This window comes from Toxotes jaculatrix, chromosome 1, assembly GCF_017976425.1.
Source record: "Toxotes jaculatrix isolate fToxJac2 chromosome 1, fToxJac2.pri, whole genome shotgun sequence".
NCBI classification, from domain to species: domain Eukaryota; kingdom Metazoa; phylum Chordata; class Actinopteri; family Toxotidae; genus Toxotes; species Toxotes jaculatrix.
The window spans coordinates 17616252-17629014 of NC_054394.1; the positions used below are offsets into that span (position 1 = coordinate 17616252).

Here is a 12763-nt window from a genome sequence, read left to right on the forward strand (position 1 = left end):
CTAAACAAGAGAAAAAAAAAAAAAACTGCCACAAGAAGTAAAGGAAGGAGAAATGATCTCATCAGATGTGCCACTCAGAGAACTGCTGATCAGAATGCACTTATTTTTTTTTAGCATCTTTCAAAATTACAATTACAGTGTGCTCCTCTGTCATTTAAACCCAGCGGAACAATGTAAGTAGCACAACTGGAATACAAAATGACAAGCATATATATATATATATATTTTAAAAAAAGTGGTCCAGTCATTGCTTGACATTGAAGACTCAGAATTTCCTTTGATAGTATTTAAAGATGAAATTAGTGATTACAACAAACAAGAAGTAGCAGGAATGATTTGAATATGTATACTGTTTCATGGTGACCTTAGGTTGTACAGATCAGTTTTTGTAAGGTACAGAACAGTACATAAGGATAAAAAGAAGTATCACTGCACATGTACAGGCAAAGTCCAGTCATCAATGAAACTGCCCATATAATGTGCCAAATCAGTAAAAATGTCGGAACTTAGCCTCACGCATGAAGGCTTGACTTCATGTGACATGCTGGGTTGCATCTGGATACGTTGCTATGACAGCTACTCTGTCCACTTTTATTTCACTCAGTATAATGACTGAAAGGTTTCAGAAGTGGCCTGTTTTCAGTGCAAATTTGTGTAATTGAAGGTTGTGGTGCAGCTAAATGAAACTACTGTCTTTTAATTAAATCCCTCCAGTGCACAAATCTGCAGCTCCCCCTACTGTATAAAGCTTTACAACATGCCATTGATCCATGTAAGCAAATTCCACTTTATTTTGCTTTGTTTTGTATAACAAATGTTATATATTTTGTAGGTTGTGCATGAGGTGTTCACTGACTTTTTTTTTTTTTTTTAACATCTCTGCCACAAAAGCAAATGACCTGTGAGTTCCTGTGATGGCAGCACGCTGAGGCTTTATATTTGCATTAGATGTAGAACGAACCAAACTGCTACTTTACTACAAACCGACCGATCTCTTGCTGTGTACGTGTTGTACTTTTGTTCAAAGAAAAAAGACAACGAAAAAAAAAACAAACAGGAAATTGAATAAACCTGATGACGTCATTGGTGAGCGCCTCCGCTGGCCTTCGAAATGGGCTCGACTGCTTAGCCTTGATTTCTTCAATTGTCCCTCCGCATATCAACTTTTTTATAAAGAAAAGTCTGTTCGCGATGACATTTGGAGGTACGTCCACACAACGAGACAAAGTGGAGGCGTCTGTGACAGGCATCCTGCGCAGTGCCATGTTAGCTGTGAGCAGATGTGAGTCGAGTTCATGTAGCCAGTTGTAGCTGTGTTAGCCATGTAGCTAACCAGCCTGAACCTGCCCAGTGAGAATTAATGGTGATAAGTAAATGGCCTCAGATAACAGCAGCTACCGTCTGAAGTCGTCGTCTGCGTTTAGTGTTAGCGTACGAAGTGTCATGCTGTCACTTTTTTGTGTTTATGGGAAAATGATGACTCTAAGTGACTAGCTAACTTTAGCCAAGTCAGCCACTAGCTAACGGTAAACACAGTTACTCTGAAGTCAAGTGTGGCGGCAACTGGAAGAAAACTCTGACTAAATTTGTTACTAAATCTGTAAGTAATTTTTTTAAAGCAGGCGTTTCCTTCCTGGAGCTGCTCGGCCATTTGAGTCAGGAAGCAGGTTTATTACTCGGTTTTGTGGACAGCTGTGATGAGTGAAACCAGGAACCCACTGGAGTCTGGTTCGTGGGCGGATGTAAAGGAAAAGAAAAAAGACTTTAAGCGCTCAGTAGTAATTTTGTTTGCTCACTTTAAAGTGGGCTAATTGTGGATTGGTGTATAGGAATTGTTCACTACCTAACTCGGCTCATGCTGTGAGGTGTTATGTAACTTGTTACGTTTAAACATTTTACTGAAATTCATGCAGCACTTGATGAACTTTTAGCCAGGAAGAAAGCAATACTAGTGAGAGTGAATTTTCATATTGGGCAGATTTCTTTAAACCCACAGAACTTTAATTTCAGATCTGTTGGAGATCCCAACCTTTCCAAAGATATGTTAGGCTGAAAAGCTGGATAGAAAGATATCTAGTACTTCTATCTGATGGAAAGGTCTAGCCATAAAAATCATGGGAGTCTTAAGCATGAGTATTTCAACTCAGTGTAAACATAATCTGGTATCAGTGAAGGAGATATTGAACAAGCTGATATAGAGTATAAATGTGATACTGTTAGACAGTGTGGAAAGAGATTATTTTTCCAACTGGGACACAAACAGGAACGACTGTGTGTTAAAGGAATTAAGTGTGGGAATCACAGGTCTGATGGGTATCTCATATGAGACAATACTAATACGTTGCCCTTGAATGGGTGTTTTTTTCCTACTGGTTGGCATTTCATAGACTAAATAAATAAATGTTAGAGAAAATATTAAGCAGATTAAATGTAAATGTAACCCTTCAAAATACCTAAATATTTTTTTGTAAAATGTATTTCTGCCTCACAGTTTTGTTACAGATGTGATGAAATGGTGTGTTCCAAAGTGCATGTAATCTGAATTTTTAACACACTCAGCTACATGAGAATGTGGGCCAGCATTCAGATGTCAAACAGCCGTAAAGTGGCAAAAGACTGAACTAGAAGTTCTGAGATGTACAAGCAGAAAAAGGACACATGTACAAACTCCATAGAATGTGTATCCTTGGTCAGAAAATGTGTATTAATCATTTTACCAATGATGAGATGGCGCAGTATTAATCTGTTTTGTTTTTTTTATTTGTTGTTGTTTGTTTTTTAGGTGAATTGTTAGACGAGGACAGCCAGGTGATTTCAGAACTGGTTTCTGTGCGGGCTGACTGGCTTGCAAGTTTCAGTTCCTGTGCAGTACAGTAAAGCAACTCGCTTGGTCAGAGGATTGCAATGAAACCAGCTCAAGAGCGTAACCAGGAGTGCCTGCCTCCTAAGAAGAGGGACCTCCCAATTAGTAACAGCGCTGGGGCTGGAGGGACTGGAGGAGGTGGGGCTGCAGGTGGAGGCGGTGGCAGTGGTGCTGGTGGTGGTATTGGAGAAGATGAAGTGGTTTCCATCCAGAACTCTGCACCCAACAGCGACACTCAGGGAGGGACCCCATCTGGAGAGTGGCTGAGAGCTCAGCAAGGACTTCATTATGGAGTGGATAATAATCAGATAAGTCCTGATGGCATACCAGCAGTGCCCGTCGATCAGTACAGTATGCTCTACAAAGTGGCTCTTCCTTCTGTTACTTACTCACCTACCAGTCTTCACCCAGTGTTAAGCCACATCTCTCCAGCCTACACCGTTCATTCTCCTCTCCTGCAACATCCAGGCCTTCCCTATCCTCCCCTTGGTTATGCTCAGATCCCTCATTCCTCTCTACAGTTTGTTAGTTCCCCTTATGCAGCGGTACCTTATGCTCTAACACCTGGCTTTGTCCCAGGATTAATCTCTCCCTCAGGCACCATCCCTCAGCCCCACTCCGTGTCCCACCTTGTTCCCTATCCATCTGTCATACAGGAAGGTGTTGTTTCCCCACCTCCTCAGGCCCAGGTAACTGCTCATACCTTTGCCAAAGTTGCAGCATCCAGTGGTGTCCCGCTGATGCTGCCTTCAGAGCAAGCTGCCCAGCAGCACCTTGGTGGTGTAGGAGTCCTGCCTGCAGCAGAGCTCAGCTCTCGAGGGATGCCAGTCTACTACCACCACCCTCAGGGCGCCAGGGCTGCCACTGCCACCAGAGACCCCCACAGTGCCCAGCAGGAGAATGAACCAGAGATGAATGGAGGCGATAAAGAGCAGGGAGCCAGGGAGGTCGTACCAGGCTCAGCCTACACTGCCAGAAATGCACGTCTGCTGCAGGTAGCACCCAGCTCTGCAGCACAGGAGCACAGCCAAGACAGAGGCCTAGAGGAGAGGAGCTCACCTGGTCAGCGCAGCACTCCAGACAGTGACCTGGAGGTAAGACACACTGATGGCCTCCTAATGTGACTTAGGTTTTCCTGTTAGTCTGAGTATTCCCAGCTTTTAGCAATGATTTTTTGATTGTGGAATGTAGGAGATGTTTATTGGCAGTTATATTTTATGTAAAATGTTATGTTGTGAGAGTACACTGATGCTAGAAACAATACTTATGTCAATCATGGTGTATCTTTATAACATTTATGTAGACAGAAATACATTGAAATGATAAAAACACAACCCTGAAGTTGAACTACTATCACATGCTTTTTTTCAGAGGCTTTAAGGTGTTAGGTTTAGGTAAGGAGTGGCTCTCAAGTAGACCGTGCAGGAGGCAGGATAGAAATGTCATCAACACGCCCACTCGCTTTCTGTGAATTCTCCGGACAATTACCTGCCCTGTTCACACATCAGCTCAATCGGACATTACACGGACTTTGTACTAGAGAGCTGGCAGAGTAAAGTCCATTTAATGTCTGGCTCAAGAGATTTGGACATTTGTGTTCACACATACAGCTTCTCTGGGTAATGTCAAGAAAAGTTCAGGGTTGCAGTGCATGTGTGAAAGCAGCTTATGTCTGCTTATGTGTTTCTTGGTAGTAGATATTAATTTTAGACTCTGCTTCCTTCCTGTGTTGTATGCTGTGAGTCTGTAGGAAATCGGGCAGTCACCCATAGCCAGAAAGTTGCCACTTTGTGCCAAAGCTATGCAGTTTGTGGTTGCATAGAGATGCTCAGTGCTTCTACTGTGATGGTTTGCAGGGGAGGGAAGTGTGTTGATTCGTTCGTAAGTAAAATAGTTTCTCTCCGGTTGGTTTGTGCTGGCTGACACCGTTAGCATATAATTGCTTACCTGAATCAACCAGAAATGCTAACAGAGGGAAATGTTTTAAAATTACGAAACTCAGAATGGCCAGTGTTTTTACTTTTAACAACATGTTGTAAATTCCCTGCATATGAGTTACATTTGGCTGCCTAACTGGGAAATCCCAAAAAGTTGTCATGTCTCATGTCTTATGTCTCCCTTTCCTTCTGTCAAGAATTAAAAATTTAAAAACTTAATTCCTTTAATCAACTTCCAGGTGCAGCAGGTGGTTGGTCGTTTGGCCTCGTCTAGCCAAGGTGGTAGTGGAGTGCGGAAAGAGGTCTCCTTTGCTCCCTTGAACCTCTCTCAGGGTGCCCACAGAGCCAGAGATGTCCATGGAGAGAGCACGGGTGTAATTTCCAGCCGGACTCTGTACGCGGCGCAGCCCACGAGTTACAGTGACCTCAGAGTGACCGGTCTCCAGCAGCAAACAGGACAGCCAGGCCATGCTGTTTTGCTCGCCAATGGACAACGAGTTCTTATTCCCCTGGAGTATCACGCGCAGCATCAGCCCCAACCATCACAGCAACACTACCCAGGACAGGCTAATGATGCCTCAGCCAGCCATGCCTCTACCACCATGGCCTCCACTAACCCAAGCTTTAAAGCCTCTGATTCTTCAGCCAGAGTGTGCCTCCCTGAAAGGGCGGAGCCGACCACAGCTCAGCAGCAGCAGCAGCAGCAACAGCAGCAGCAGCTACCCCAGCATCCTCCTGTCCAGCCTACAGCAGATGTGACTCAGGCCTTAGCTTCAAGCCTCGCTCCTGCCCCGACTCCCTGCAACCCATCTCACTTCATGAAGGGGGCCATTATCCAGCTGGCTACTGGGGAACTGAAGCGTGTGGAGGACCTGCAGACTCAGGACTTTGTGCGGAGCGCCGAGGTGAGCGGGGGGCTTAAGATTGACTCCAGCATGGTGGTGGACATCCGCCCCAGCCAGCAGAGACCAGGTCTCGTGTCGCTCCTCTTTACTGTGGGCGAGCAGCAGAGCAAAGTGACCATTGACGTGCCCCCGGAGCACCCCTTTTTTGTGTTTGGACAAGGCTGGTCATCCTGCAGCCCGGAGCGCACGGCCCAGCTCTACGGCCTGGCCTGCCATCCTCTGCAAGTAGGAGATGTGTGTGTGTCCATCACCTTGCAGCAGCAGCTTCAGCCACAGCAGCAGAAACAACCACAACACCATCATTCACAGCAGCAGCAGCAGCAGCAACAACAACAACAGCAGCAGCAGAACCTGTCCAGGACTTTGAGCAAAACCAACGCTACACCAGGACCAGGTCACCAGCTCATGGGGCCTCCTGCCCCTCAGCAGTCACGGCCTCAGTCTCATTTCAGGAATGACCGCATCCACAGAGAAAGACAGAGGGATGGGGAGAAAGATGTGGCCGATAAGGAGGAAGCCACACATTTGGGGGTTGTTGGGCACCATGAGTCGCCCATCAGACCAAGTAGGACCTCAGCAGAGCACCAGAGGAGCCAGAGCAGTTACCACTTGCACACAGAGGGCTCTGCTTTTGCAGGGGCAGGGATGGGAGGAATGCATGCCTCACTAGGTGCTTCTCAGAGACGCTGGTCCTCACCTGGCCTCCAAAGATACGGTATGAAGGGAGACGAAGGGCCGCGCCCTCAGATAAGCACCTCCAGCCACTCAAGGCCCTCTTTCATCCCCCAGGAGGTCAAACTGTCCATTGAGGGGCGCTCTAATGCAGGGAAGTAGCATCACATTTGGTAGCAACTATAGAAGAGACTGCCATGAGTAAGAATGAGTCTGACAAGGAGAGAAAGAGGAAAAAAAAAAAAAGAGTGCGAATGTAGCCTCAGAATGTTTGAGATTTTGCACACCTGAAATATTCAAAAATTCAAGATCTTTCTCTATCTGGTGAGAAGTTCTGGTTTGGTTTGATCGTCACTCAGCCAAAGGATTCGAGCCAGTGCTTTCCCAGCCAGCTGAGGTCTGACAGGGACATGAAAAGCTGAGTAGAAAGTATGTAGCTGATGAAATGCCTACCGTAGTCCTTACACACTGCATTTCTCTTCCTCCCTCCCTCCTTTGTCGCCACTTCCTCATACCCACGCTCGGAGGTTACCATCGCATCCAGATTCAGAACACTCTTGCTTCCTTTTTGACCAAACCGTCTCTTTGGATGACCACAGACTACGAAGAATGTGTTTGTAGCACAGTAACGCTACCAACTCTGCAGGTTCTGATGTATTTGAGAGGTCACAGCCAGTGAGCTTTTATCTCCTCCATTCCTAGGATCCTGTTTCCTTCAAAAGCATTTACCCAAAAAAAAAAAAAAAGAAAGCGGAGCTGCTGACATCAGCTGCTCCTGCGGTGATGTTGGCACTGTTGACGCTAACTGTCAGTGTATGTTACATTATGCTTCTCCGGCAGGAGCCTGAAACCTCTGCTGTCAGCAGAGATACTTTCTCCCCTTCTTCCTTTTCCAGGAGGCCGGTCTGCGAGGAATGGGATTCTCTCTCAGGCCGAGTGTGGCACGTCCTGCTTGTCTTACAATCGAAATAATGATAAATCAATCAGTCTGTCAGTTCAGCAATCAGTTTCTATTAAAAAAAAAGAAAAAGAAAAAAAAAGGTTTTGCTTTCGTTACACACACATCACGCCCTCTGGTTTAGGCTGAGGGCCCTAACATGTTTGTGTGTGTGTTATACCACACACACACACGCACTAATACCACAGACTGGAATTTGTTCTATGTGATAACTAGAAATATCTTGCATTCCAGTGTCATCAGTGAGAATATCCATCGTTTAGTGAATCGTTTCCCATCTTGAGAGACACCATTCCTCCCTCCTCGCTATACCTCAAAGCTTTTCCCGACCAGACCGGTGACTTTTAATGCAAGTTATATACAGCGGAATTAACGGAGAAGGCACTGGCTGCTCATCACCAAAGCCACCTGAGAGACATGACCCTGTCACATCACTGGCTGCTGGCCACTCTAGCCTAACCCCCTCCCTCGAAGAGTGGACAGGTCTTGAAGTTTGCCTTGGAGAGAAACCCTTGTGTGCAAGCCAGTCTGTGAACGAGGTTTTCTCTTTGTCCTCAACTTGAGTTACTCTTTGCTCAGTTACCAAATTACAAGCAATAGTTCTTTTTACAGCTCGCGGCTTTACTGCTCTCTAATCTTTCGTCCGCTGTTTTATATCTCTGTACATCTGAGGTGTGAGATCTGCCCCTCTTTTATCCCAGACTTTTGAAGGTGATGCACTATTCATATTGTCACTGATCCTCCAGTTGTTCTACAAAAGGAAAGCCTCCGACAGATTTCTCAAGAACTCATTGTAGATAAAACTGCTCCCCTTTGATTCTCCATCTCACTGATGATCTTTTATATGGTTTTACTCAAGTGCATCTCCAAGAGAGGCTTGACTCTAATTAAGTTGTGATCGTTATCAAGTTACCTTCTCTTCTGTCTTTTGTTTTAACATATACGGTCCTTTGCTTTTGTACTTGGATATACTTTATCCAGTGGATCTGATTGTCTTGTGTTGCACATAGAAAAATGTTACTCATTGATTTCACACTGACCTTGTTAATAGGAATCACAATACAGTAGGTGTATTTTTTTTTTTTAATGAAGGGAATATGTTTGAAGTATTGTTGTTGGTGTTTTGTTGTGAGAGAGAGAGAGAGAGAGAGAGAGAAAAAAACTGACCTGCATTTTTAACTCTGTTTACAAATTAGCCAAGATGAATGCTGCAGTTTCCTCCTCCTGACAGATTTTTTTTTTTTTTTTTTTTTTTTTAAATCCTTGTCACTCGAAAAATCCAAAAGGGTGAAATTGAAAATAAGTGCAATTAGACCACACATAAAATCATCCAGAGGTTTATAATCAGCTGGCATTCCTCACACAGACATTCCCATCACAAAATACAAATCGCACAGTACCAGTTTTTTTTTTTCTTCTTTATTTTTTTTGGTCTCACCTCTGGCAAAACATTTGATCGCTTTTGAATATTTCTTGCATTTTCCTTTCCCAGTGAGTTGCATGGTTGGCAGTTTCGTGTCTTGAGTCTGTGTCAGTGCTGTACTTGCAAACCTTTGAACTAGCGTGTCCGTCAGCCTCAGACACTGTTGAGTATCCAACCTTACCCTCTGTCAGCAGGTGGATTGGCCATGAGAGACTTGAACTGAGACTAGCAGACTCTCATCCTCTGGTGCTGTTATTTTGAGCAGCTTTAAAAAATAGGTGCACATTTTCTTGAGTCTGTTTTGAAACAATTCTCACATACCCATAAAGACTTACTGGTCTCTGTATGCACTGGCCGTGTAAAGATTCCTTTTTTGTTTTTCCAATGTAACAGATATCAAACCAAATTTTTGGTGCAGTAAAGCACTTCAAGTTAATATGATGCTTCAGCAGCCACAGTTAGACAAATCAAGGGGCTATCTTCCAGAGTTAAGAGTTATTATGGTACAGTTCACTCTTTATATTACTGTTTCTCTGCTGCCGCTCAGCAAGCAAAAGCCGCCCTGGGAGACCCCAGGGAGAAGAGCGTGTCACCCATGTGATGTGTCTGACTCCGACGGCTGAAGCCTCAGATTAGCTTCATCTTAATTTTAAAACGCAATCACACACAGAATGAGGACTGCGGTCTTTGTCCTCCATCCCATCACTTAAACTGAAATCACATAAGGAAAGGATTGGAGAAAAAAAAAAAAAATGAGCCTATTCTTTAAAATGCGGTGCAATGGGAGATTGCCATTCAGAAAATTATTTTGCTACAGTTGCGAACACATCTTACCATCAGAAGCTCACCCTATAGAGTTTTTTTTTCATGCTGTAAGCATGCCAAGACTACATGAGATGTAGTCTTGGCATTTTCTATGCAGTAAAACTCAGTATTGTACCCTTGTCTTAAGTACAGCTGTCTGAAGCTGTAGGGCAGGTTGCCCGATGCAGTCATTTTGCGCTAACGTCTGGTTGTAGGATTTTTGCATTAACTTACCTTTTTATAGGACTATAAACCAATATTTTCCTCTGTTACTCTCTTTTTTTTTTTTGCTCAGTGGTCCCCATCTTCCTGAGTATAGCACACTGACAGATCAGTAAACATTATTATTGTCTTCTTATGATGCCACACAGTCGGAGCCAAATCACTCGAGACGAGTGCCACTCAGATTTTCATGTGTTCGTTCAGCGTTATTTTGGCGCGACTGCCAAGCCACTTCAACATTGTATTTTAGGTCAAGATGCATTTTGATGGGATTTAAATGGTGCAAGCAGTGCCTCCTGTGACTTTACCTCCTGTTAATGCTCACAGCAAGACCATCCTGTGCAGCCATGAGCCTTTTTGCTTTCTGCCCTCTGCTTTGAGCAGTGTGTGCCGTCTTAAGCGGGAAAGCTCAACTTCTAGCAAGATGTCCTGTGAATCTTATTCACATCTCTGATAGTCTGTTGCTGTAAGTAATTGCACTAAATGCCCTCCTTTACAGTGTTTTAAGATGAAAACTGGTGGTAAATTGAAGAGTTTCAAAATGTAAAGCACACAGAATCATGGAGGAATCACCAGTTGTGTGTTTCTGTAGATAGATGATGTTTTTTTTTTTTTTTTTTTTGTATAGATAGTTTTGATGATGCTTGTCTATAATGCCTTAAATTCTGCTGTGTACAATGTGTGAAATTGAAATAATGGAGTAATGCTTCTGGTAGACTTGGTGTTCCCTTTTTTCCAGGCTGTACAAGAACAAATCATCAGAAATATCAAGCCTTGAATCTCTTGTCATGCTTACGAGCAGAAATTTATATTTAGATGTCTCAAAGGGTGACAGTGAGTCCTCTTTGGGCCCCCAGACGGTTCAGCCATGAAATCTTCAACTTTTTGTTTGTGTGTGGATTTCTTTTTTTTTTTTTTTTCATTATCTATTCTGTTTTCTGATATTTTTTTTTTAATACACTCTAAATACTTTTAACATTTAATCCCTTGTTTTTTTTTTTTTCCAGTGTGTGGAAGTGAAGTAAATGGAAGCTCTTCTTTGCACGTTTTACAAGATGCCAAGAGTGTCAGCAACAGAGGGCAATCCATTGTATCCACACACACACACACACACACACACACAAACAGACTGGCAGACACGCACACATCCGTTGTTTTTACTGTTGCACAAGCGTCGTAGTTTTTTTTTTTTCTTAGAATTATTGGATTGTGTTTGGTGTCTTGTGTTTCTTCCTACAGTCTCTGGACAGTAGAAAGTAGGTTTTAATAAAGACAGAGACAGACTGCATAAATCAGATAGCTTTCAGTTGGTGGTAATGTAATGGTTTTCTAATGTTTCGTGACATTGGCCGAGGGGATTTTACCTCCCTTTGTGAACTGCTTCCTGTTGTTTGATCCAGTATTGAACTGCAAAGGTGTATTTAGGATGGTTTCGGTGTCGCTGGTGTGGAATTAAATCAGGAGAATGAGAACGGTTAAAAGTTTTAAAGAAGTCTGTGTATTTCCAGATTTGACATTGTACTTTTTTGGCACAAGGTGACACTGCTTTTTATGTGACGTGTAACTATCTAAAAACAAAAGGAAAAAACAGCATCTTTTTTGTTCTTTTTTTTTTTTTTTTTAAATGCCTAAATCTGCAAAATATATGCAATGATGTAAATGTAACATTCAATCCTCAAGTATAATCCAGGTTGTATGAACTTTGTATAGTGAGTTTTAATATCGTATGGCCGTACCAATATGTATTGATCTTTATCAGAAGCCTTAGAGTTGTCGACCCAAAGTGCTCCCTTAGAATACCCTACACCTACCTGACTTTAACAAAGCATTAATATCTCTATTTTGTTGCATTTTTATTTGTACCCTTTTTGAATAAAATAGATTTGTACTGTATATTTGTACCTCTGTGAACTACTTAGGGCGTTTATTTTGTTTTTTTTTTTTTGTTTTGCTGTTTTAATTCTATGTACTTTAAGGACACAAAGATATTGTATTTTTATTGTTACAGCTAACTTGGAGACATTGCATTTATCATGTTTGTTAAGTAAACACAATATAATATATATATATAAATATATATATACAAATATAAATATAAACTATTATCCAACTGGTGTGCTGTGCTTCTTTAGTCGCATTTATGTACTTATTTTTATTTTTTTCTTAGTGTAAGTTAAAATTCCTGCTGTCATAATTTTAATTAAGTTTAAAAACACTGTAACTACTGTTGGACCATTTAACCACTAATGCTGCATCTTTACAATCCATCATATGTTCTGAATGTTAAATCTTGATCGTTGCAGTAAAGAATAAGTATATAGCTGGAAAATGCAGAGCTATATGTACAGTACTCACTTTAAGCAACTTGAATATATATTTTTAACTGGAGACCATCTTTTGATAGGATCACACCAGCCGTGGCAAACCATGGGTACTCAGTAGTCATTACTACATTTTTACGTGAGTACCCAAAACCTCCTCCTCTCCTCCCAGTCGGTGTGAAAACAATACCAGTGAATTCTATGGAATGTAAATTCTAACAATAGCTGAAGTATTCAGTATTGATTTAAATTCACAATTTGGAATAGTTGCTTATACATTTTAAAGTTAAATGGCTATTATTTTCTTCTGTTTCTGTATAAATATTATTATTAGTATAAATAACACAACTGAAATGCCCAAAAACGGCCCTCCTCTTTGTGTTTCTTCTGGCTCAATGTGCCCTGTTCCTAGGTTCGGGTCCGGCCCATGTACAGCATGTCTGTCAGATCCACATCTGGACCAACTCTGGTGCAGGCCCAGAAAATCTTCCTGGCTGTCAACCAACACTGGAGGATAATGGCTGGAATCAGCCCAGATGTGGAAGTAAATGGGCCACACTTGGTCTGAGGGCCCAGGCATATGTTGCACAAGTTTTACAGTGTTAAAGAATGATGCATCGCAGTGTGTGCACTGGAATGAGTGTGTGCCAGTGTGTAT

General features: G+C 42.5%; 1 protein-coding gene across 1 annotated transcript; it reads left to right on the forward strand.

Moving 5' to 3' along the window:
* The first annotated feature begins 1097 nt into the window (after positions 1 to 1097).
* Positions 1098 to 9540, forward strand: atxn1l (ataxin 1-like). Its single transcript, XM_041042497.1, has 3 exons — positions 1098 to 1204; positions 2783 to 3957; positions 5040 to 9540. Exons 2-3 carry the CDS (start codon positions 2905 to 2907, stop codon positions 6537 to 6539), a joined length of 2553 nt encoding a protein of 850 aa, XP_040898431.1. The 5' UTR covers positions 1098 to 1204; positions 2783 to 2904; the 3' UTR covers positions 6540 to 9540.
* The last annotated feature ends 3223 nt before the right edge of the window (positions 9541 to 12763 follow it).

Bases quoted from the DNA above. Each gene is read 5' to 3' on its own strand.
- atxn1l (XM_041042497.1), top strand. From the start codon at position 2,905: ATGAAACCAGCTCAAGAGCGTAACCAGGAGTGCCTGCCTCCTAAGAAG. The intron at 3,958-5,039 runs GTAAGACACACT...ATCAACTTCCAG, and splicing joins CTCCAGACAGTGACCTGGAG to GTGCAGCAGGTGGTTGGTCG.